Source organism: Podarcis liolepis (assembly GCF_965112155.1).
Source record: "Podarcis liolepis genome assembly, chromosome: Z".
Classification (NCBI taxonomy): Eukaryota; Metazoa; Chordata; class Lepidosauria; order Squamata; family Lacertidae; genus Podarcis; species Podarcis liolepis.
Window position 1 is genome coordinate 27,829,327 of NC_139570.1, and position 25,043 is coordinate 27,854,369.

Below are 25,043 nucleotides of genomic sequence, written 5' to 3' on the forward strand. Positions count from 1 at the left end.
CCTAGTAATATCCTTAGGGTTGTACCCATTTTGGTTATATATTTTATTGCAAACAAGTTTCCCCTTTGATTTTACCATTTTCTGTTTTATTTTTTATCTGAAAGATCTGCCAGTTACAGTGCCCTGTGCTCTATTTATACAACCTACAGACTCAAAACAATTTGCAGAAAAGAGTTTGTGGGTCCATATCCCATATCCAAGATTAGAACCAAATGGCTCTTAGGACCTCCCCACCCTCCCACTCCCAGAACTGGCCACTTTCCCTATCAAGGAGACGTATTGATTCTGCCATATGTAGTGTGGCTTTTATGCACCATTGGTTAATGTTTAGAGATGCATTGTTCCCAGTGAAGACAAACTATTATTCAGACCTTTGTGTCTGACCTGTTTCATTTGTCCCTAGTTGTAGCCATAGGTCTCTAACTACCATGCACAGCATTAGCCAGTAATAATGAGCTATTAGCTGTAGGATCATTGCCTTAGTAATCAGAAGCATTTCCCCCATTTTTAAGGTATCAAATCCATGGAAGGAGCTTAGTGCTGCATATATGAACAGACCTGCACTGCTTATTTGGACCGAGGAATGTGCTGAGCCTGACAAAGCTAATAGCTTGGTGATGATTCCTTATATAGGTTATAGCAGTTGTTCAGCAAACAGGCATCACTGTCAGTATCCAACCTCTTTCTGCCTTTCTGTCTTCCCACTCTCTTCTTTTTTCCTCTCTCTCTCTCTCTTCTCCCCTTTCTCTATTGAAAAATGCATTTTTTCAAAGCCATCTTGTAAATTTCACTTTGGAGTTCCTAGATAGGCGCTGGTCTCATCTCACTAGAAGAACAATCCTCAGTGGCGACCAGAGCTATATGGCAGAGGTACCACCACATCCAAACCCTGGGTGGCTCATGTCAACCAGGGTGCAAAGGGTTTGGGTGTGTGGCGGGGGTGGTGGTTTTGCCAAGCTTTTCGGCCTGGCACCCAACATTTTAACTTCCCCACCCCCATTGAAAGCAATTAGTCACACCAACTCCAGGCTGGTGTAGCTGAGGGCTCCCAATCAGAGAAGCTTTGGATCCAGCTGATCCACAGCCTGCTCTGCTCCACCCCAGTTTCAGGGCCCTATGCTTGCTACCAGCAGGAGGAACACTGCTTTTTTTAAGTTCCCACCCACTGAGCAGGTGCATTGGATGCCTCCACCTTGGTAGGGCCACCTGCCTCCCAAGTGAAGTTGGTAGGGAGGCACGTCCATAATGTGATTGTTCTCAAAGGCTTCAGGCCTAAACTCACTTACTAAGGAATAAGCCCCAGTGGAACAAAGCTGAAATTTCTCAGCAGGCATGATACCAGAGATTCCTCTTGTTTTCCTCAGTGCTTCCTGAAAGAAAGAAAAAAGGATGCTACTTTGTGAAATTTCCTCCAGATATTCTCCATTTTATTCTTTTATTTAGCTACTTATTTTGTGTTGCAGTAGCCAGTTCATTCTTACAGTGCCCCAAATAACATGAGGCCTGGGGCATTGTGGAGGATATAGGATGGAGGCTGAGCTGCCAACACAGTTGGTTCTTGCTGCCATTTGCAGCAAAAGAAACCCCTTAGGGCAGAAATAGAAAGAAGCTGAGCTGCTGCCACCACTGATAATGGTGAACCCTACCTCTGAGAAACTGTTGAAGAATTTCTAACCCTTGAGAAGCTTGATGAAATTGTCTCTCACAAATAGGGTCGAGATTTCAGTGGACAGCTCTGCATTGAACAAATACGTATAGGAGTAAAGTGTGCACCCCACATTTAGTTGCAAAGACATAGAAGTAGCTCACCTAAGATACCAAGGCTAAACAATAACAGAGTGTTGCATTATCTAAAGTAGCCTTCCTCCATCACCTGGTCCTCCCAGGTGTTTTGAACTACCCATCATCCCTGACCATTGGCTGTGCAGGCTAAAGCTGATGGGAATTGGGAGTCCAGCAACATCTGGAAGGCACCAGGTTGTGGAAGGCTGCACTGAAAGAAGCATCCCTGTGCCTAGGAATAACCAGCAAGCTAAAATGGTTGGCCTGACATCTTCCACTGCATTGTGAGTTTCTCCCCTTCGCTGATTGCCATTTGCACATGAATGGAAGCCCACAAAGTGGTGACACCACACAGTTTAGCTTCCTATATGTCACTAGGGCAGGTGGGACGATGAAAAGGAGAAGCTAGGTGGTAGGTGCTCTGGATGACAAGCCTATTACCTTCATAATGCTTAGCTTGCAAAGAAAGGATGAGCTTGGCTAAAAAGGCTAAATTTGGAGTAGGTGTACTTTTCTTTTTTAAAAAGACTCCTTTGAAAACAGACGGTAAAATGGCCCAACCTCCTTTGCTTTCTTGCCTGTTCACTGTTGGGTTTTTTTGGTCACAGTATTCTCTTTCCTTCCTAGGCAAATCTGGCCAGCCTTTAAATAGGGAAGATTCATTAGCTTTGCTCATAAAGCTGATACTAGTGGGAGTTGTAGCTCAAAACATCTGGAGTTTCATATTTTACCCAGTGAACAAACAAACAGATTTTTAGAATAAAAATTTTAGAATAACAGCCTTTGAGTGCATTATTAGGTTGAAAGAAGCCTCTTTCAGGTGCATTCATAGGATGTTTTGTTAACACTAACACGTGTCACTGTAACATGTGTCTCAACTCTTGCTGGTCCTCGTCCCACAAACCCACAACAGATGACACCAGCCAGTTCAATGTGCACAACACTGTTTGTGCCATGATGTTTGATATGGGCTTCTTCAGCTGCACCCCATAATTTTTAATCTTCTCTTGGGCTACTAAACCAGGAGTAGAGGATGCTCCTGGTCTGAGTAGTGATCCTGGTCTGAAGGGCTACAGCAAGCTCCAAGAAAAGAAATGAACTGGCAAGATAAGTGGTTGAACACAAAGGCAGCCTAAGTATTTTCTCCCAGCTTCATCCTATGCAGTTAAATTTAACCACCTAATTCCAGGCAAACTGTTGCAGAGGAGCACTGCAGTGTGTGTGTGAAACAGTCCCATCTGCATTCATTTCCAGGGAGAGGCGGCTCTTCATGCACAGAACTGCTTATGCAGCAACTCCCTGGGTGCTGACTTTGGATCAGTCTTCCCAACTGACCTTAGTGTGTCCAGATTTTCAGTGCAGAGTGACCAATAAAGGGAATAGTCAGTGACAAAGTTTTGTATCAACAAAGAGCATATTTTTATTGCGGGTTTGGGGGTGGGGTACTCTTTTTTTAACTTTGCATGTTAATGGGTAACAGAACAGGTTTTAAAATAGACTCTCATTTGTTTAATACCTTGGTTTTCCTAGCTAGGCAGATGCTTAGGAATTGAACCAGGGTTATGAAACTGGAGGTAGAATTTCTTGCAGTTTGTGAATGGCTAGCGAGAAAGAGAGAGAGAGAGAGAGAGAGAAATTAGGGGCAAGTTGTCAACATGATGAAAGTTTTACTTATTCCTTTGCCTTTTTAATTGCATAAGAGGTGGGAGTAACAAGCACATTAGTTAAGCCTGTTCATTTACTGTTTTGTGCCCCAGAGAGCGAAAATGAAACATCCATTATTTTTATGAGAAGATGCTTCCTAACTATTCAGCGCTAGGAAAAAAAAAGAAACCAACATCGTCACACCATTATTTGCATCATAAATCAAGATTCGCTTGGTCTGACAAGAGCCACTTGTTGGACTCCCAGCATCTTTCTTAAAGTGGAAAAAATAATACCCAAAGGGGAAGAGCTTTGCCGACTCAGTGCCAAAGCAGAGCAGATGCTGGCATTTGTTCCCAACAGAGGGAGTGCGTTTGCCCCGGCTAGTGGCATTCAAGAACTCTCCTCCTTTCAATGTGTTGCCAAGGTGCTACGAGGAACGAAGCATTGCTGCCATGAAGAACCAGCCGTGGGTGCCAGTGTTACTACCTACTACATGTTCTTGATGGGGAGGGCTGGTGTCAGGTTGGGCTGTCTTGTTATTCTCGAATGCTTACATCTGCTCAAATTTGGGGAGGGAGAATGTCGGAGGAGTATCAGAGATTGAGCATGTTACATAGACTTCAACTTTCCATTGCCAGAAGAAGAGGAAGCTGTGGTATCACAAGGTATACATCAAGGACGGTTGTAATACGCTTACTGTACACAGGATCTCTCTGGCATATATAGATATATTTGGGGAGGGGGGCATTTCCCCACGCCTCTTTCCTTAAACCACTGATCACATTACCCCTTTGACTTTGCAAATACAAAGGATTTATCTTCAAGATTATTGGCTCCCTAACCTTCTTTTAAAATTTAAGGGAGGGGAGGCAAGGCAAAGGTGCATCTAACAGTTGTAAATAGACAATAAATAGAGGGGGAAAACAACAACATATATTTGAAATTTGTTTCAGTTTTGGATGGACGCTAGCCATCCTTTGCAATGTTATTGATAGTACACCGTGGTGCTTTTGGGTTTCTGGTTCCGTTCTCTTTATGCTCAGTCATCTTTTTTAATTGCAGCTACATTTCAGGGAACATGTATATTTAGTAGCTATTGTAAGTTCTGCATGGCATCACCAAGCTTATTTTTCCTTGAGAAGATTAAGAATGAGCCTGTCGGAGCTTAATGGCATGATGGCTGGAGAGAGGCTCTTGCCAGAGAATGCAAGTGAGGTTGGAAGAAGATTGAAAATCCAAGTTTGGGGCTGAATGCTGAGGTTTTTGTGTGTGTGTTGTGGGGGAGGCTTTAATGGTCTGAAGGAGCAGATAAACGGAGGATTTGGGTAACCCAGCTAATTCTCACTTGCCAGTTCTATTATTTTGTTTCTATTGGATTGTTTGACTTTGTCAAACAAATGTCAGAATTGTGTGTATTAAAAAAAAAAAAGCAAGCAAACAGTGTTTTAAAAAAAAGTGTTGTAAAAGACACTGAGCCTTATGAAAAATATTTATGGAGTTAAATAAAAAGAAGTAAAAAAAGACATCTCTGGGCATTTCTTTTCTATTAAAAAAAGAAACACGGTTTCTCTCTACATATATCAGATTTATGCTTTGTTTTCAAAGTGGTGTCTCTGGGACCCACATGAGTCATAGAAGAAGAAGAAGAAGAAGAAGAAGAAGAAGAAGAAGAAGAAGAAGAGAGCAGTACTTTGTGCCGAGGTACATTTCCTGCAGTTTGCAGCAGGTATTAATCCAACACAACACCCAGTTCTTCACTCCTTTTCTGGACATACACTGAAGTCATAACTTAATAGCTGGAAGGTGTACCAAGTTTTGGACATAGCATCCATTCAGGACTAAGGCAAAGCCACAAGCCAGGTTTCTTAAGTTTTCTTAAGGGTCAAAATTCTCCTCCCACTCCGAGGTTAGGTGTCAGCAGATGTATTTGCACTGCCTTGATGCTCTCTGGTGCTCTTTTTTGCCTGGGCAGCTGTTTCTCTCCAGCTCCTCCTCCTTTGACTTCACTGTCCCTGCTGTCACCGATCTGGTGACCCAAATGTTTGTTTGTTTGCTTGCTTGCTTGCTTTTCTTGATAGCATCATTACAAAACATGTGGCCTGGGGTGTAAAAAGCACAAGTAAATAAATAAATGCAATGACAAAGCAGGCAACATTAGTTAATTATTAAAAAGCTCTGACTAGCCTGCAGCATTCTGTATCTTGGTGTGAGTAAAAGCTTAATGATGTCTCCTTCCAACTGGATGTTGGTAGTAGATAATTCCACTGCTCTGCACCACTGGTGTGACCAGAGACCAGTTTACACATTTGGTTTCCAGCAGTCACAGAAACCACTGCAAAAAAGGGGGGAGCACAGACCTTCAATGAGGTTTGATACCTCCAGACTTGGAGGTTGTATGCTTCTGAATGTCAGACATTTTGGTCCCTAGGTTGGTAAAGTGTAGCAGAGCACTCCTCCATCTCTCTGTCATCGTTCCCCCCTACACACACTGCGGGCTCATCCACACTTACCTCCCCCACCCCCCTGCTTTCTAGGCACAGGTCCTCACTTTAAAGCTCCATGGCTTTCCCCAGAAAAGCCCACTCTTCAACACTAAATCATAACAAATGCATATTGACATTTGCTCTGATTCAGCGGTAAAAAAAAAGCAGGTTTTCGTGAGGAAAGGGCTGGAGGAAAAGAAAACCCACTCACACATGGAACTTTAAAGTGCAGGCTTGTGCCTAGAAATGCAGTACAAAAGGAAGTCTGGATGAGCCCTGAAACTTGCTTAGTTTCAGCAGAGTTAATGCATTGTGTGCCCTCAAGTCCATGCTACCTGGCACTCTTGCTTCATAGAACATGCTTTCCACCTATGTTCCCGATGCCACCCAGAGACTATCACATGGAAGCACAATTGACCCATCATCCAGTCTGTAAGGCTGCCAAATTTAATTTGGAGTAGAGTGACTAATTATCAAAGCACATATATGCCTTTCTGGTTACGGTAGTCAATCTACAAAGTTATGGAACACTTCTCCTACGAATTATTGTCTGCTGTCTTTCTGGACCAAGCGAAGATCCATCACTCCACTTTGTGCTTTCACACAATAGCTACCCTGGTGCCTTGGGAATTTCACAAGCAAGATACAATGCTCTCTCTCCAGTATCTGGTAACCTGAGAAAACCTGCTTCTAAACATGGAGGTTCTGCTGTGTCTTGACAGCTCATGTAGGGATCATATTGTTATTAGGTACATTTATATTTTGTTATAATGTACTTTTAGTTCATCAGATTACCTCATTTGTTCTTACAAAAGCTATGTGGGTCACTCCCTCTCTACTAATGTGGAACCAAGCAGAGAATAAAGCTTGCCAGTGGTTAAGAACTGAGGCCATGTGCAGTGGGATTGGAACCCAGTTGTGATGGATTATGAGCAGCTGTCAGGAGGCAGCAAATCACATACACCACCATGTCCCCACCCCAGAACAAGATCCAGTGTTGCCAGCATTTACCTGGTCCATTCTGTAAAATGGAGAAAATCAGTGGACAGCCCACCCCCGATGCTACTCAACTACAGCTCCCATCATTCCCAACTGGTGGCCATATTGGCTGAAGCTGTAGGGCCACAGGTTGACCACCCCTGTATGACGTATTAGCAGTAATGCCCTTGCCTCCTTACAAAGAATTGTGGCCATGTCTTTCTTTACCTGATCTCATCTCAATGAACTCTGCAAAACTATACAGAAGAGGTAGGGGTTGCTTTAACTGTGGCTTTGATGGACAATTCACATAAGGGCCTTTTAATCTTTTCATTTTGGAGAAGGTAAACAAATTAGCAAGGAGACTGTTTCTCCTAGTCCATTCCTTGATTTAAAGCTTTTCCTCCACTCTGCACTTCCCTAACAATTGCTGGTGCCCACTGAGACTGGCAGGGCAGATGACATGGCAGCAAACACCAGGCAGAGCCAACACATTTTGGGTTTGTCCCAATCCTCTTCCCTGATGGAATCTACAGTGACAACACCAAGACTAAGGACATGTAAGCACTTCCCCTGGACTGGTTGTTAAGTCAGGAGGCAGACAGGAGGCTGGCTGATGATAGAATGAGGTTGATGGGACACTCTAATGTGCTGGGCTTGTAGCCAATATTAGTCCTACTCAGAGCAGACCCATTGAAATTAGTGGACCTGGCTTAGGTCTATTAATTGCAATGGGTCTTCTCTGAGTAAGAGTAGCATTGCATAGAACCACTGTATTTTACTTCTCCTGAATTCCTGCTTTAACTTGGAGAATTTATAAAACAAATCCAGATCTGGAGCATATTTACTTGCAGTTTTCAGTATTCCCCAGTTTGCTTTGCACCTTGCCCTTCATTACTAGCACATACATTTGCATGAGTGAAACATTGCAAAAGAAGTAGTCCTGGTAACCATTAATAAAATACTGCTGAAACAAAACAAAACAAAAACAAAAACCACAGTGTTGATGCCAAATTATTTTTGTGCAGTGTTTTATTCATGCACACGAACGAGCATGCTCATTGGTAAGATGCCACACAAAGAGATATGATGTGATTGTATATATGATTTCATTAAAAGCACTTTTTTGGCAATGTTTTATCAATGCTTGCATGTGGAAGGGGGAGTGTAGACTTGAAGGATCAGAAGACTATTGCAAACTGCACATGAAACATGTTCTGGATAATAATTTGAAATAATAATGAAAAACATATCAATGGAAAATTCATAATTCATCAGTTCTGCTTCAGAAACGGAAAGGTTTAATATGGAACTGCAAAATACGATGGTACATTCACATGAGAATTTATGCATTTGACTTTCATTTGCTATTTTCAGGGATCACTCTGCTACATACCCACACCAATAAAACTGCAAAGGTCCCCCCCCCCAAAAAAAGCATCCTCAGAAGTGTAGTGCAATGGTACTAAAACAGATTTTAGAGACCTCTAGGCTACCTCACTGACCTACTGTTCTCAGAGTTGGGAACAAAGGAAGCTGCCTTATGCCACCGGTCCATCTAGAATGGAAATGTCAGCATTTGCACAAGATGTTGGACATAACATTATGATGGCTGACTGGGAACAGTTATGGACCACAGGTATGCAGTTCACGGCATGTAATGCCTTAAGAGAGAATATTATGAAAATGATATACAGGTGGTACATGACACCAGTCAAGCTTGCAAAAATCTATCATTTGCCCAATAATAAATGTTGGAAATGTAAAGAAACTGAAGGTACATTCTTTCACCTTTGGTGGACGTGCCCAAGGATTAAGGCTTTCTGGGAGATGATCTATAATGAAATGAAAAAGGTATTCAAATATACCTTCCTGAAGAAACCAGAGGCCTTTCTCCTGGGCATAGTCGGCCAATTGGTGCCAAAGAAGGATAGAACTTTCTTTATGTATGCTACAACAGCAGCAAGAATACTTATTGCAAAGTACTGGAAGACACAAGATCTACCCACCCTGGAAGAATGGCAGATGAAGGTGATGGACTATATGGAACTGGCGGAAATGACTGGCAGAATCCGAGACCAGGGAGAAGACTAGGTGGAAGAAGATTGGAAGAAATTTAAAGACTATTTACAGAAATACTGTAAAATTAATGAGTGTTAGAATGATGTTGGAATGAAACTAAGGGGTTTTTAGTAGCAATGTTATAAGGAGTATGTAAAAATGGACTGCTAACAGATGAGAATATACAGTTATTACATATTAAGACAAAGGACTAAGATAAAAACAAAGAGGGAAAGGATTTGCTGAATTAACTTACTGAACTGGAATACAAAAAGGGGAGGTGTGAGGAGGTCAGGGAAACAAGTGAATGAAAGACAAGATATGGAAAGATTGATTTGTTTTTCATTGTTTTAACTTTTTGTATTTTGTATTCTCTTTTTTCTTTTTTTTCTTTTTTATTGTAACTTTTTTAAAAAAAACTTTAATAAATATCTTATAAAAAAAAAGGAAATGTCAGCATTTGAAACTGAGACCTTTTGTATGAAACGCAGATGCTCTGCCACTGGAGAAAAGAGAGATTATTGCACCAATGTAAGTTGGTGCTATAAAAATGCCTGCCTGCTGTGAGTTGCAAAGGCACATTCATTTGCTATCTCAAAGAACAGAAACTGAATTCTGGGTTGCTTCCTGGTTTATTCTGTTGAGAAAGCTCAGATTGGTATTTGTTCCTGTGCACAATCATATTTGCTCTTGAGCAGAGCACCCCTGTTTCCTAAACCACAGGTGTAACAAAGCAGCTTATTTTGCCAGTTCTAACTTTGATAAGTCAAAGCACTGAAGCTCATCTTTCAGTGCTTTCTAGAAAAGCACTTAAGAATAGCTAGTAATCAGTTATTTAATGACACTCATTGGGGTTAAGAATGTTTAAGGATTTAAATGCCCCCCCCCCAGCTAAACATGCCGTGTTTAGCAAATTAATTTGTATGCCAAAAAATCTACTTTTGATAACATTTTACTATTGTAATAAATGAGAATCTGCCCTTATTCCCTTATGGGGGACACAAGAGCCCTTATAGAGTCCTTTGTAGGTTCTCCATCGGTCAGAGAAAAGAATAGACGCCAACCAGAGAATATTGAGAAGCAAAGCAGCTTTATTGAACTGTTGCAACAGCGTGCCCCCTTCACACGCAGGAGGAGGAGGACCCAGAACCCAGGTGTGCCTGCCCTTATATAGACAGTTTAAATTGCCTGCCCTGGAGTCCAAGACCACCCCCAGAAACATCATACATACATCACAGAAGGGGTGTAGCTCAAGACCACCCCCAAACACATCATGCCTACATCACAGAAAGGGGTGGTCTACAACAGAAATCTGAGTGCATTGTTTACCTCCTGTCTAGCAGGTTACCTGTTAATGCTTACTTGGTTGGATACCCTGGGGAGCCTGGCCAGTCTTTTGTAATGATAAATACTTAGTAAGAATAATAATAGTCCTCACTGACAATTGCCCAGAGTGACATTGGAAACCCAAATCTGACTGGCTACAAAGCACTGGGATGTCATCCAATATGTGATCCCTGACTGGGTGGGATCCTACTATGTGACTAATCCAGGAAAATGAAACAGCAACCAGGCACCTAGAATAAAATATGGCAATTGACAGAATTGGAAGAGCTGACTTAAAAAACCCCAAAACATCCTGCTGAAATCACAAGTAGCTATCTATAACATAATACAAAGAGCTTCTTTAGACAATGGCAATAGGAACAATAAAATAATCTATCTATGGTTTGCTAAACAACCACGAAAGGCTTGCAATAAGAAATTGCACATCTCACTGGGGATCACTGCTTTTCTTTTCCCTTGCTGGAACCTAGCTAAGGAAGCTAACTACCATTTCTGCAACCAACCAGATTTGTAGCTGTGAGCATTTGTGAAGCTAATCAATGGATTTTCCAGCTGGCTGCCAATTCTATTCTTGCCACAATCCAAATGCTACTGTAAAATACTTCTAATTCAGTTACATGTCTCAAGTGTTCAATCAAATGTTTCTAGTATCTGAGTAACAAGCTTACTGGACTCACTGAAAGCCTTTAACCGACCATACGCTTTATTAATCTCTGCAGTTTTCTTCAAAAGCTCTTGATTTTACATTATTGCTTCCAGGAAAAGAAAATCAGAATTTGCTCAACTTATAATTGAAGAATATGTAATGCTAAATAAGTTTCTTTTCATGGACACACACAGGCAGATTTAGGGCAGCATGACCAGTTCAGCTGCACTGGGGGCTGAATCTCGGGGGCACCACAACTATGATATAGAATGGAAGGGAAGAGGCACGGGGTTCTGTATTTTGGCATCACACAGGATGCCACTGAAATTTGAAACCCCAGTGTCTGCCACTGACAAACACCCAGCCTTTTATTTGTTTTATGGCTGACCACTCCACACATCTGCTACATTTTATTTTATTATACTTTACATACAGTAACTGTTGTAATAAGAGGATTGATTATGTGTTCATACATGTGCAGAAGCATGCTAATCAATCCTAAAAGCTGTGCTGGCAAGAGCCCACCATGCCCAAATACTCTTATTACCCACTCTTGGCCATTGTGGTTCATGGTTAACTAAAGCATAAACATTTGTCTAATCACACCAAAATAACTGAATCATGCAATGGTGATGACAGTATGAAAGTACCAAGCCACCTGCAATTTCTCTTTTCTTCTGTTTTGGATGACCTCCCTCAAAGAGGTATAGAGGTTTGGATGACCACCCTTTAAAACAGGTATGGGAGAACCTGTAGCTTTCCAAATGTTATCGGACTGCAGCCCCCATAATCCTTGACCATTGGTCATGTTGGCTGTGGTTGATAGGACGTTTTGGCTGGCAAAGAATCCTGCTGGAGTGTTAGGAGGGTCAAGCAGATAAAGGTAACTTGTGTTCACTGCCCTATCCATCACCATTCTCCAGATATTTTTTTAAGCAGGGAATTGTTATGATTGTGATTTTGATCACCTGCTATTCACTATCTGAAAGGCCACAGGTTCTCCATATCTGCTGTTAAACATTTGGATGATGGCACTGGGTCAGGTGGTACACACCTTCTGTCTGCTTGCCCCCTGATGGCACCCCAGCTTGGCTCTTTGCCAGCAAGAACTTCATGCACAAGACATCCTTCCCATGGTCCAGCAGGAAGTTTTCTGGATTCAAAGTGTAGTGGGATCTTTTCCTTTCTGAGGCTGTGGGGCCTGGAAGGTAATGAGAGGGGAGGGAGGAGATAAGAGGAGGAACTCTGCCACCTACACCTTGAGATACAGTTGGCTAGAAGACTATCAGGATAACAAAGGAGATTTGATTCCTCCACTTGGGGGTTTCCACTACCCACCTACCACTATAACCCTCCAGCCACAGATGGGCAATCAGATACCAACCTTCCCCACAGGGGAAAAGTGGAGGGGGAAAGTGGAGAGGAGAACCATTCAATCTGCCTTGAGTTCTTCAGAGGAAAGATGGGATATAAATCTCTATTAAGATGATGGTGAATAATAATACTTATAATAAAACACCCAGCACGTCATAATAATCATGCATCTTGTGTTTGTCAAGGCTGTGATAACACAGAACTAAAGACACGGTTTCCATATGTATATTTTTTCCTTGTTAAAAATAGTTTCAAATACACAAAGGATAGGCTGCTTCTCCCTTTGGTCCACAGAGCAGAATGATTCTGTCATAGCAACCAGTTTCTAAGGAAGAAGAATACCTTGCCTCCCCAAAAGGCTGACTTCTTTTCTTTCTCTCTTATGTAACATAGTTCACTAGGAACATCTTCCATAAAATAAGGACAAATGATGTGAGCTGTATATATTCAGTGAGCCACTTCATTCAGTGTATCATACAAGTTGTGGTGCAAGCTGACCTGAACATTTGATGACTCTTCTTGTTTAGTCCTTCAGCTTGATCAAACAGCTTTGATCTTGATGGTGATGAGCTATTTGTGTTCCGTTTGGAAGGGTGTACAGATCATCAGTGGATGCATACAGGCACTGAATGCAGAAGGTCCCAGCAGCTCCAATCAAAAGGTGCTCGTGCCTCATTATTATCATCAATATATATATATATATATATATATATATATATATATATATATATGCAGGTTTTGGTGTCTTCGGGTGTCTACGAAATCTACGAAAGCATATATATATATATATATATATATATATATATATATATATATAATATTATATACCAGCTTTCATATCAAGAAGGAAGAAGGAACCAAGGTGGTTCACAAAAAATAGAAGCCAACAGAAAAATAAGAATGGCAATCATAAAAATACAACTATCTGCAATCAAAATACATAGTAAGACACCTACATTTAGATACCTGTAATCAAAATGTGCAATATTCAAGCCTGTTTTCAGCCTCAAAGAATTTCCCCCTCAAAAGGTCCAGAATAAGTACCAAACACCTGCCCTTCCCCACACTTGAAGGAAGCTGGGGAGTCCCAAAACAGGTATATTTCATTGCTAGCCAAGTAAGACATACATTCCCTTTTATTTTAGATGATACTTCAAAACAATGATTCCAATTGGAAGCAAAACAAATTGACGGAATTTCAGCCTCAGCATACCCCTTCTTAAAGCAAAAATTTAGAACTGGCCTAAAAGTTCAAAACCTATATAGATACATACATAAGTTTATTCATATGCTGCCTTTCCACAATCCAAACTATGCTCATGTTGGCTTACAATATGAAAAAATGCATAACAATAACATAACAAAAGTAGTTATAAGCAATAACTAAAACATTACAAAATACACAAAAATCATGCTTAATTGCATGGAAAGAGAAGGCAGGAATCCTAACTCCAGCACTGTCCCCACTGAGACACTTCATCTTCTACCCACTATTTCAAAAGATCTATTCTGGTAATGTGGCTTTTATAGCAAAAATACACCACTATCAGACCAAGAAATGTGGACTAAAATTTACAAACCCTTTGACCGCTACTCCACGCAATCCACACTTTTCTGCTAGCCCAATTACCAGTAAAGCAGCCACAAGACCTCTAGTCCCTTTTGAAAGACTTGTAATATCCACAGAAAGACAAGGCCCAGCTATAACCTCCACAATCTACAAAATTCTACTTAGTGCATTGGTGGGTTCACTTGACGCTATTTTGGCAAGCAATAGAGAATTAACCCTAAAACACATTGTCAGAGCTGCTTGAAGATCCTAGCTCACAGAGGATCACGCTAGCCAGCGATCATTAAGTAAAAGTCTTTATTGAATTACAGTTTCCCTTCTCACGCTGCTGCGCGCAACTCTACGTCTAGTAGCTAGATCGGCGAAGCTCCGTCTGAGTCTCCGCCCTGTGTGCACCAACTTAATATCCTAGCCTTGCTCCACCTTTTCCGCCTGACTGTCCTCCTCTGGGTCCCTCTACCCCCCGGGGTTTCTTCCTTCCGGGATTCTTCTGACGCTGACCCGGACCCTCCTGCCTCCTTGCGCCGGGCTTTAGGACCTGGCTCCCTTTCGGGGCTGCTTACTGCGCCGCCTTCCTCTGCATTTGAACTTGGCGCGCGCGCCCAACCTTCCACTTTCCTCTTAACCGTTTCTTCGCTCCCCGATGGAGGTGTGGCCACTCCTGACTCATGCCCTCCCTCCTGTGGTGAGCTGCCAGCGCTTCCCCCCTGGCTCCCTTCCTCTTCCCTGCTCCCTGGCGGTGACGCTGGTCCCAATTTCCAGCTGCTCCCCCCTGAGTCCCCTCTGGCTCTATCTTCCTGGGGTGCCCCCCTAGACTCCCCCCTTGCCCTGGCCACTGGTGCTCCTTTCTGTGAATCCTCTGATTCACTGGAAAGACTAGGAGATCTCGGGTCGTCGTCATCACTCATCTTTTCTTCTGCCTCCTCCCCTTCGCTCTCTGTTTCCTCCCTTGCCCGTGCCTCTGCTCCTAAACCCCTGACACACATATATAGGTGGTACCTGACCCCTAGGAAGCTGGCAATGATCCATCCTCATGCCTTACTCTGTTGCTGGAGGGGCTGCCCCACTCTTGGTACATATCTGCATGTGTGGCGGGAATGTGCAAAAATCCAGAATTTCTGGAATTTGATATTCCAAGAAATTAATAAAATAGCAAAACAACAATTGGAAATCAAACTAGAATTAGCTTTATTAAATATATTTCAAGACAACAATCTTGAATTACATAATAAATAATTAATAAGGCATTTATTACAAGCGGTGAGACTCAGCATAACCAGACACTGGAAATATTTTTCTGGCACAATGATAGACAATTGGTACAAAACAGTTTAGGAAACAGCTTTCCTCGAGAGATAAACAAATAAACTACAGTTGACACGTGGCTAGCTCAAGAAAGATGTTTCTACCCCAGTGTGGTTTAATACACCACATATGTCAGTATCCCAGAAAATAAACAATCTATCCCCCCACATCCTCAGCATTTGTCTCAATGAGGTTGGATCTAAATTTAAATTTAAACATAAATTATTATCTTCATTTTTAATCTGCTTCTCACATCCATCAATAGACCAACACTTTATATTGTTCCATTGGTAACATAAGAGAGAAAATTACCATTACTCATAGTGATTCAAAGCACAACCAGTGAAAGATTCAAGAGCCTGCGGAAAGCCAATACTGATGGGGCCTATCATATTCCAGTAGGAAGGGAGAGAGAATGGAAAGCGGCCACCTAAGCCCTTGGGAAGCTACTGCCAGTCAAAAGTAAGCTGGATGGGCCAATCAGCATGTGACAGGCTTATAGCTGCAAACAAACACAAGAAGCACAGCAAATAAAATTACTCACAGACATCCCCAGTGCTTAGCATTTTTGCTACAATGAAGCTATTCCCCAAAAATCATATATTTAGTCAGTATTGAAGAGAAATGCCCCAATAAGCAAAGTGTTCTTGGGTTAGTATGAGGGGGCAGAGAAAGCATAGTGACATGATGTGCACTTTAAGCCAGTCAATAAATGCTCAGGTTTCTGCTTTCCCATTGGTAAATGATGCACAATTATGCCAGGCCCATGCTACGATGGGTAATAAGCAACACCTGTGCTTTCCAATGAGGTAGCATGCACAATGATGCCACTTGCATTTTGCAATGGATAATAACCATGCATAATATCTGAGGCTACCCTTGGTGTTGGTCTGGAGGCTGAAAATGGTGCAGAATGTACCAGCTAGGTTGTCTGTGGAGGCCAATTACCACCAACATATAACACCCTGTCTGTAGGATTTTCACTGGCTGCCAATCCGCTACCAGGCCAGCCCAGGTTGTTGGGTACTTAAAATATAAGACCATATACAGTTCAGGGCCAGGTTATGTGAGAGACCACCTTATACTAGATTGCTGCATGAAAGTTTCTCCTGCAAGTTCCTAAGATTTCAGAAGCCTTGTTCCACAGTAGCTGAGACATCATTGGTTGGTGGCCATTGAGACTGATAGGGCAGAAGGCAAGGAAGCCCAGCAATAGTTGGAGCCAGAGTCAATGGCTGGCAGAGCCAACTAATTCCAGTTTTCTACTCTTCCTCATCCTCCCTGCTGTGTTCCTCAAAGGACAAAAACAAGACTAAGGAGAATAAAGCTGACAGGCTGTGCCCCCCCTGGACTGGTTTTAAATAATAAGGCAGGTAAGTGGAAGCTGGCCGAGAACAGACTGAGGTTGGTGGGGTACTGTCCTATTTTGCCTAATGGACCAGCCTCCACTGAACTGGTCCATCAGTGAAGATCCATTTATCCAAGTGGGAAAGCCTGCTGGAAGAAAAATGTGTTCAGTTGTTCTAGGAAAGTGCAGATAGTGGGAACCTGCAGTATCTCAATAGGAATTCTGTTCCACAGAACAGGGGCAGCCCAGCCATTCTGAAAATTCTGCTCTGAGTTCAGTGGAGGCTTTCTTCCAACAGGCTTTCACAATTGGATAAATGGGTCTTCACTGATAATGTCTGTTTTGCATTATTTTATTTTTGCTTTAAATGTATTGGATCACCATCTCAAAGTCTGGAACAATCTCTTCCCCCTCAGAGCAGGAGATCCAATGCTCCCTATAGCACCTGAGTGTCCTCCCAGTAAACATAGGATTGCAGATTTAGTGAGTAAGTAAAACAGTGGAATGGTTTCTATGAGATTTGAAATTACACTGGGAGCAGAAAAATGGCATGGTCCTTGGTGGGTTTGGCTCCTACCACAAATGGATGAATGTCCCTTAATTAAACAGTGTAATTATAGTAGGTGTCACCAGATGGCACTGGAACATGCAAGTTTATTTTGTTTGTCCACAAGTGCAAAAGTTCTCTCTTGCATAAGACAACATAAAAGTATTTTATTTTTTTAAAGAGAGAAAAAAATGTTGTAGGAGTCAGAGGTAAGTTTTAAACTGAAATGTAATATGGTGTACAGAGGCACCTAAGATCACAGTCAAGTGTGCCCATATATGTATAATCGCCTAAGACAAATTCTCAAGATGATGCACTTCTGTGATTTTACCCAAGGGACTCTACCCAGCTGGAACCACTCAAATTCATTAATAATTCCTTTTGTTGCAAAATTCTCTTCAGGAAAGGCAGTAGAATAGTAGAACTGAAAGAGCAAAACAAATGCTAACTTGAAGAGGGTTCCACAACTGTGGGGCCACCGCCACAAAGGCTCTGTCTTGTGTGCTTGCCAACCTAATTTCATTAATGGGCACACAAATATCTTAAGATAATGGGCAGAGTCCAAAAGTCACATAAGAGGGGGGCCACTAGGGGACACATCAGAAGATGGCTGACAATAACATCTCTCCGACCCACACGAGGTAATTTGGAGGCTATGATGGGAGTAATTAGCCTCCCTACCCCCCCAGGATGGGGGGGGCTGCCCTTGCCTGCTGTGCCCTATACCACCCCCGAATTTGTGGGGATGGGGCACTAGGCACAAAGCCCTCCTGTGGGATTCCGGCACTCCTGGATGCCGTCCCTGATCCGTGCGTCTAGCTGCAAGAACTTCAAAAGAAACAATTTGGATGAAGGAATGCACATATTTCAAGGAAGGAGGGGGAGGAAAGACTGCTAATAGAAGAGATCTCTGATAAAACAAGACGAGTCGGAGGAACAAGCATAGATTATGAGAAGATACGCCAAGACTCGGTATGGCAAATGACTGATGGGGGAGGGGAAAAAAACTTTACTTTCTTTCCTTATGTGATTAAAAAAAGAACCCCCCACAAGTCAGAAATGTCATTTTAAGGACTTAAGCTGTGGATTTAAGGCTGTGTGGAGATAAACTTTCGAACCAAAGCATGTTTTAAGAAGAGCGTGGAATGTATAAGGGCTTTGGAATGATGCAGTTAAAAATGCCGTCGCCATATTGGGAAGTTCTGTCGGAGGACATAAGTCTGGGAGGAGAAATAGAGAAATAGAGCTGTTTTTATATTGTGGGTGAAACTCCTCAGAGGGACTTAAGAGCGACAGTTCTGTAATTAATGATGGAAAGAGCGATGTTATCTATGAAGGCGATGATATATGGAAACCATCTCGATTTGAGGATTGGAAGAACGGAAAAAAATTCACACAGGATTGTTATTATTGGTGTTTATCGGCTTAAGGAGACTATCAGAAGAGATCATAAAGAAAAAAGAGAAAATATATGAACAAAATGTGATGTGGAAACAGCAAGATAAGACTGGATAGAATTATGAACTCTGTTTGGACTGATTTGGACTGATTTGGACATTAACGCAGTAGCAAGAAGATGATCAGAATCCCCCTTCAGATCTTGAAATATGGGTCCCCCCAACAAAATTTAAAATTCGGCTTTGTAATTCGGAATTTATGTGATGTGATTTAATTTGATTTGATTGGCCAGTTAATAAAAATTATTTTTTTAAAAAACAACAAAAGTCACATAAGAGCCCTGATTTTGCATTAGATCTGCAAAATCCCCCCCCTTTCTTAATGATTTCTTAATTATATAATTTATAACTGAGAGAGATGTCTCCATGGAGATTTACATTTGGTGCATGAGCTGCATTCTAGTTTCCAGAAGAAGGGGAGGGAAGTCCACTGTTAAAGGGTTGAAGGCAGAACAAAAAGCCTATCTTAAGGCTTGAGACAAGAAAGTTTTAAACAAACAAGAATTGTGCTGAGAAATTTTTTTATTTGTTGTTTTCTCAATGAAAGTCCTGCTTAAAAATTGAAAGTAACTCTGCCATTTGATACTCTGTGGGAAAGGAATTTGTTCATTCTACATGGACTATGCCTGTTGGGTCTCATGTTACATTAAGAGATAAGGCTGTGAAGATCTTAAGGTAGAGATGTGAGATGTAATGAGACTCAGTTGTTCATAATACATTCAGTATGGCAAAAGCATTCAGTATGGCAAGTATATATTTGGACATTACACTTACTGTTTGTATTCTTCAGCAAATGTTTGCTGAGCAAATGAAATTGATTAGATCAAAGATTGATTAAATGGGAAATGAAAGTAAGCCTCGGATGTGTGAAATGAAAAGCAGAATCAAAGATGATGCAAAGACTTTGGAGAAGAATACGGATAAAGGACTGGCAGAGGTTGAAATGGTAGAGTTAGAGGGAACAAATGGTGAAGTAGAAAAGTCCTTCACAGAGGTGTTTGGAGGATTGAAACAGCCAAATGGAAGAGTTGTGATTTTGGAGGAGTGGAATGAAGTCATGGATGGAAAGATGGAGAAACATCTGGATCTGGCATTGATAGAGCTGAGAGAGAAAAGGTTTTGTGTACAACTTGGAGTGAACTCAGAGGAAAGAGCTATCAAATTTCTGGCACTCCTCTTGGAAAAAGAATGGAAGAAATGCAAATGAAATGGATAGTTTTAGATAAGGATGGAAAACCATGGCAAACACAACAGGAAATGGGAACTGAGGATACAGAACTGGGTGCAAATTAATGGATAGACTAAAGGATTCCACCCAAGGCCTGAAAAGAACTATGGAATAATATCTCAATATATGAACACAATGGGGAGACTTATATGGACAAAGACAGAAATATTTATTATTGTTTATTATGAAGACATGGTTGTTGAAATTATTGGAGGCAAGGTTGATATGGTTGATTAGAGAAAAACCATTGTTGACCTTTAAAAATAATAATTAGATAACCCCTTTTGGACTTTTTGTGTGAAAAGAAAAATGAATGTATTTGAAACCTTTGGATCTGAAAATTGGACAAAATATTTCTTGTCAGAAAGTAGAATAGTTGGATGTCATCCTTGAGTGAATATTTTGAATAATTTATTTAATGTAACTGACAAATGGAAAATGTGAAGACCTTTCCCCTTTTTTTCTTTTTTTCTTCTTTCTTTTCTTCTTCCCTTCCCTTTCTTCTATTCCTTTTTTCTTCTTTGGTGTCCTCTGCTCTTGGCCACTATTGGAGTTCAAGGATGACACATACAGTGGTACATTGGTTTGCGTGGACAGGTGGAGTCCCCCAACCCCAAGCGACCCCCGAGTGGAATAATGACTCAAGACAACGTGCTGTGGGATTAAAATTGGCCACAATTTTATTAAGTTTCAGATGTAGGGAGCCCTTGGCTCAGGCATTGGGCATTTATCGTTCCTAGTCCCCAGCCGGGGATCTGGGAGACTTCAGGGTTATCCAGAATGTGTGGGGTTTGGGCTGGCTCTGGAGAACGTATGTTCATGCAGGAAGCCCACTCCCTGTTTTCCAGCCATTGGAGGGGAGAGCAAGGACAACCTCTTGGTGTATAGCCAATGCCTCCCCCCAAGACCCCTTTAACGGGGAACCCTGGTATCACCACCATAAAGGAAGATAGACTAAAGGATTCCACCCAAGGCCTGAAACCGCCAACCCGAGGCCGCAATTTTTTTGTGCACGACCACAAAAGGCACAAAAGGCGCTCCCATTTAATGTGGGCAGTTGTCATTTTGAATGTAATCCATTCCAGAAGACCATTCGACTTCCGAAACATTCAAAAACAAAAGTATTTACTTATGGAATCATTTGTTTACGGAAAACTCAATATGGTAGCTGCGTGGCACATTTGACTTCCCAAAAGCATTTGAAAATCAAAGCAGTTACTTCTGGGTTTTCAGCGTTTGAAAACTGAAACGTTCAATTTCTGAGATGTTCAAAAACGGAGGTACCACTGTATATGAAGGTGGTAGAACATTGGTGGAAAGACCCTGTGTGAGAGACAGGGAAGTGAAGATCTTCCAATGTGAGAGTTTTGGAGAAGAAAGGGAAGCTCACAGGTGAGAGCTAGGAGAGTCCACCACTTTCTATGGGTGACAATAATCAAGAGCTACCTTTGAGAGAGTTTTCTTTTCTCTTTATCTCTGTTTTTTTAATTAATTTATTTTCTTTTATTGTATTATGAAAAAGCTTTAATAAAATCTTACAGAGTAAAAAATACAGATTATGGGCAGAGTCATACAAGTGCAGGTTGTCCTTCAGGTGATCTAATCCTAAATTATTAGGGCCTTAATGGTGGCTCCTCACCCAACCCCATACCAAGCAGTTTTTTCTGGCCAAGCAAGACCCAATTAATTTTGGCAGTGGGTGCAGAAAGAAAATTAAAGTAGGCTAGGCCCAGAGCTGGGATGCATGGAGCTCAACACTGATGGAAATTAAACCATCCCTGATTATCAGAGTAACTGTTTGATGAGCAGAGAAGGAACAATAACCACCCATTCTCATCTGAGCTGCATGGATCAGAAGATGGAAGCTGTGTGCCTGTGTGTGTGTGCATGCGTGCATGCGTGCGTGCATCTAGGAATGGGAGAAAAATTCAATTCAGTTCCTATTTTGCAGGTGAAGCAACCTAAATTTGCACTTTCCAAAATAATATGCCATCTGAAACACAGTTATCCTCCTAAATTCACACTTCTCTGAATTTTGCAATGCATTTCTCCAGTCAAGGTATTAAAAATGCATATACAAGAAGTATGTAGTGTATAAAATGGACATATTAGCGGAGACAGGGTAGAAAGATGCATTATATTTTGCTTTGTAAAAGTGTGTATATTAGGTGAAATTCACACACACACACACAAAAAGAAAATTTATGAAATGCTGTGAAAATGTGGGGAAATGAACTTATGAGTGGAAAAATGAGAAACTGAGAGAAACCAGAATTGACAGGTTCACCCATCCTCAGTGCGTACACAAAATAGGGAGGGAGGGTAGTGGTGAGCCAACACTGGCATGCAGCCCTCAGGGAGCTGGCCAAGTGTGAATGCATACCTCAAGTCAAAAAAGATTAGCCAGACTAACTAAACCTTGGAGTACAGCTTCTCCACAACAATTGTGTATCACCCAAAAAGGACCACCTATCTGCTTTTTGACACTTTTAGGATTTTGTTCCAGTTTTAGTTATGCCTCTTTTCTTTTCTTTCATTTCCATTACTGTTAAATATAATGAAAAATCTTAGTACATTATTGATTAATAACACACTGAGCTTATTTGACTATTGCCTCTGAAGCTCTGATAACACCTTGCAAAATGATAATGCTCACAGTTAAAACACTTCCCGCCCCACCCCACCCAATGCTTGGCATTATTTAGGACTATGCTCCATGGCACAATAATGAAATGCTTTTCTCTTCAGCCTTTCTCGCCTAGTATGTAGAAGGAGACCTTTCCAGTTTTCCAGCTGACTTCCTTATACAGAGTTCTGCCATAATCCATTTACAAACAATACCTTCAGACAAATTCAAATCTTTGGCTTGTAGCTTCAAGATTCTTCAAATCCTAATATCTTTGAGTGATCTTATTCTTGTAGAAACCTCTCTGATGACTTTCTCCTCTGCCACCAGAGACAATTCTATTGCTTGTTAGAAATCCTGCTGATTCACTCAAGCAGCAATTGTTACTGACCCTTCTTAACTGTGTGACATAATGATAAACAGTTTGATCTGCTTTTTGCATGCATGTACAGAAGAATTCTTTCCAAATTTTCACCACCACCATCATTTTAGGTATGCAGTATTCTTCAACTCTGGCCAAAATTTAACTTGGTTTCATATTTTCCACCTTTTGCAAACCTAGAGCTATTACAAAAGTCCAAGGCATTCTCTCCCACAACATGTAGAAACATTTACAGTTTTGTTTTTTCACTTCTCTTTTCTGCTCCAGTTGTTGCCAGGTAAACTTCTAACCATTGTTTGTCACTCCCCACAATATCCTCTGACAACTGAAGGCTTGCAGGTGGTTGTAGCAAATCCATGTTTTTATGGATCTCTTTCACTTCAACAGTACTTACAGAAGCCTTCTGCTCTTAATGGGTCCCTTGTCCGCTGTTAACACGTCGTATATCCCAGAAATGGTGTCTGCCAGGTTATTCCAAGGTCCTCTTCACTCGGGTATTCTGACAGTGTGAAATGATTTTAGATCCATAAATATAGATCCCAACCTGAATCTGCAGAGTGACTCAGCGAAGGGCATGTCAGCCTGAACCCCTTCTCTGCTCCAATCTATTGTGGCCTGAGGGTGTGCCCACAAATGATAATTTCCTTAATATTTATTAACCAGTGCCCCATATGTGGGAATGCCTCTCAATGCTAAACTATATCACTATAGTAAGGAAGCAGGACTTAGTTCTATTCTGTCTATGTGCATGTATTTTTCTGCAAATGAACATCACTCAGGCTCAAATCCTATATATTGATATCTGGGATAACATCTCATTGAACTCAACAGGACTTAATTACAAGTTGGCATTCACAGGATTGCAGAACTGAAGATTTAATGTCATATGGGTACAGGCAGCCCAGAGGGAGAGGAGGCCTCAAGTATGGGAAATGGGGGAGGAAAGCCAAAATGGATGGAGCTATTTGAGAGTAAGATAGGTAAGAGAAGGCTCTCTTAAAGCAATCTGTTCCTCCAATAAGAGAGATCTACCCTCTCCCAACAGCCCCACCAGGTGAGGAAGAAGAGAGAGAGAGACAGACAGAGACAGAGAAATATTAAAGGAGAGAAAGTGGGTGGCCCTGCTCATTTTGGGATCCAGCCCCACCCAGCCCCAGAACACCTGTAACCTGAAGAATAATAGTGGAACAGCGGGGGGGGGGAGCATCACCAACCACCACCCCCCAAGTGGAAAAAGGGGTACTATAGAAACATGGAATCACAAAGTACTCTGAGGGTCATCTAGTCCAACCCCCTGCAATGCAGGAATCTCAACTAAAGCATCCATGACAGATAGCCATCCAACCTCTGCTTAAAAACCTCCAGTGAAGGAGAGTCCACCACCTCAAAGGGAGTCCATTCCACTGTCAAAGAACTGTTACTGTCAGAAAGTTCTTCCTGATGTTTAGTATGAATCTCCTTTCTTGTACAGTCATACCTCAGGTTGAAGTAGCTTCGGGATGAATATTTTTGGGTTGTGCTCCGTGGCGACCCGGAAGCAACGGGACACGTTACTTCCAGGTTTTGAGTGCAGACACTCAAAATGACGTCACGCGCATACACGGGAGCAGCGAAATGCAACCCGTGCACGCGCTTTCGAGTGTTACGTTCACTTCAGGATGCGAACGGGGCTCCGGAACGGATCCCGTTCGCCATCTAGAGGTACCACTGTAACTTGAATCCAGTGGTTTGGGTCCTAGCCTCTGGAGCAGGAGAAAACAGGCTTGCTCCATCTTCCATGTGACAAGTCTCCTCTTTTCCAGGCTAAACATACCCAATTCCCTCATCCATTCCTCATAAGACTTGTTTTTCAGACCATTGATCATCTTGGTTGTCCTCCTCTGCACACATTCCAGCTTGTCAACATCTTCACTTGTGGTGTCCAGAATTAGACACAGTATTCCAGGTGTGGTCTGACCAAGACAAAATAAAGTAGTACTATGGCTTACCTTGATCTGGATACTATACTTCTGTTGATGCAGCCCAGAATAGAATTAGCTCTTTTTTGCTGCTGCTCCACACTTTTGACTTGTGTTAAGCTTGTGGTCTACTAAGACTCCAAGCTCCTTTTCACATGTACTATTGACAATCCAGGTGTCCCCCATCTTATATTTGTGCAGCTGGTTATTCCTTGGTTATACCAATAAATTTGCATTGCCTGTTATAAACAGAGCATTATTTGTAGGATTCCTCTACTGCAGAGTGGAACATGTGGTTGATTCA

At 41.8% G+C, this 25,043-nt stretch overlaps 1 protein-coding gene and 1 long non-coding RNA gene across 11 annotated transcripts in view; one reads left to right on the forward strand and one right to left on the reverse strand.

Moving 5' to 3' along the window:
* Positions 1-3,543, reverse strand: part of LOC310698370 — a 758,866-nt gene extending 755,323 nt beyond the window's left edge. Inside the window, exon 1 of the long non-coding RNA XR_014521466.1 lies at positions 2,635-3,543. This is a non-coding gene — a long non-coding RNA (uncharacterized lncRNA). The remainder of the gene's footprint in view (positions 1-2,634) is intronic.
* Positions 1-3,615, forward strand: part of ARHGEF9 (Cdc42 guanine nucleotide exchange factor 9) — a 286,345-nt gene extending 282,730 nt beyond the window's left edge. For all 10 annotated transcript variants that reach the window (XM_083484960.1, XM_083484958.1, XM_083484961.1 and 7 more), the window contains one exon: positions 3,540-3,615. Coding sequence is in view for 1 of the 10 variants with exons in the window: in XM_083484961.1 (XP_083341087.1) it covers positions 3,540-3,552 (13 nt within the window). In the remaining 9 variants the exon portion in view is untranslated. The remainder of the gene's footprint in view (positions 1-3,539) is intronic.
* Positions 3,616-25,043: the final 21,428 nt, after the last annotated feature.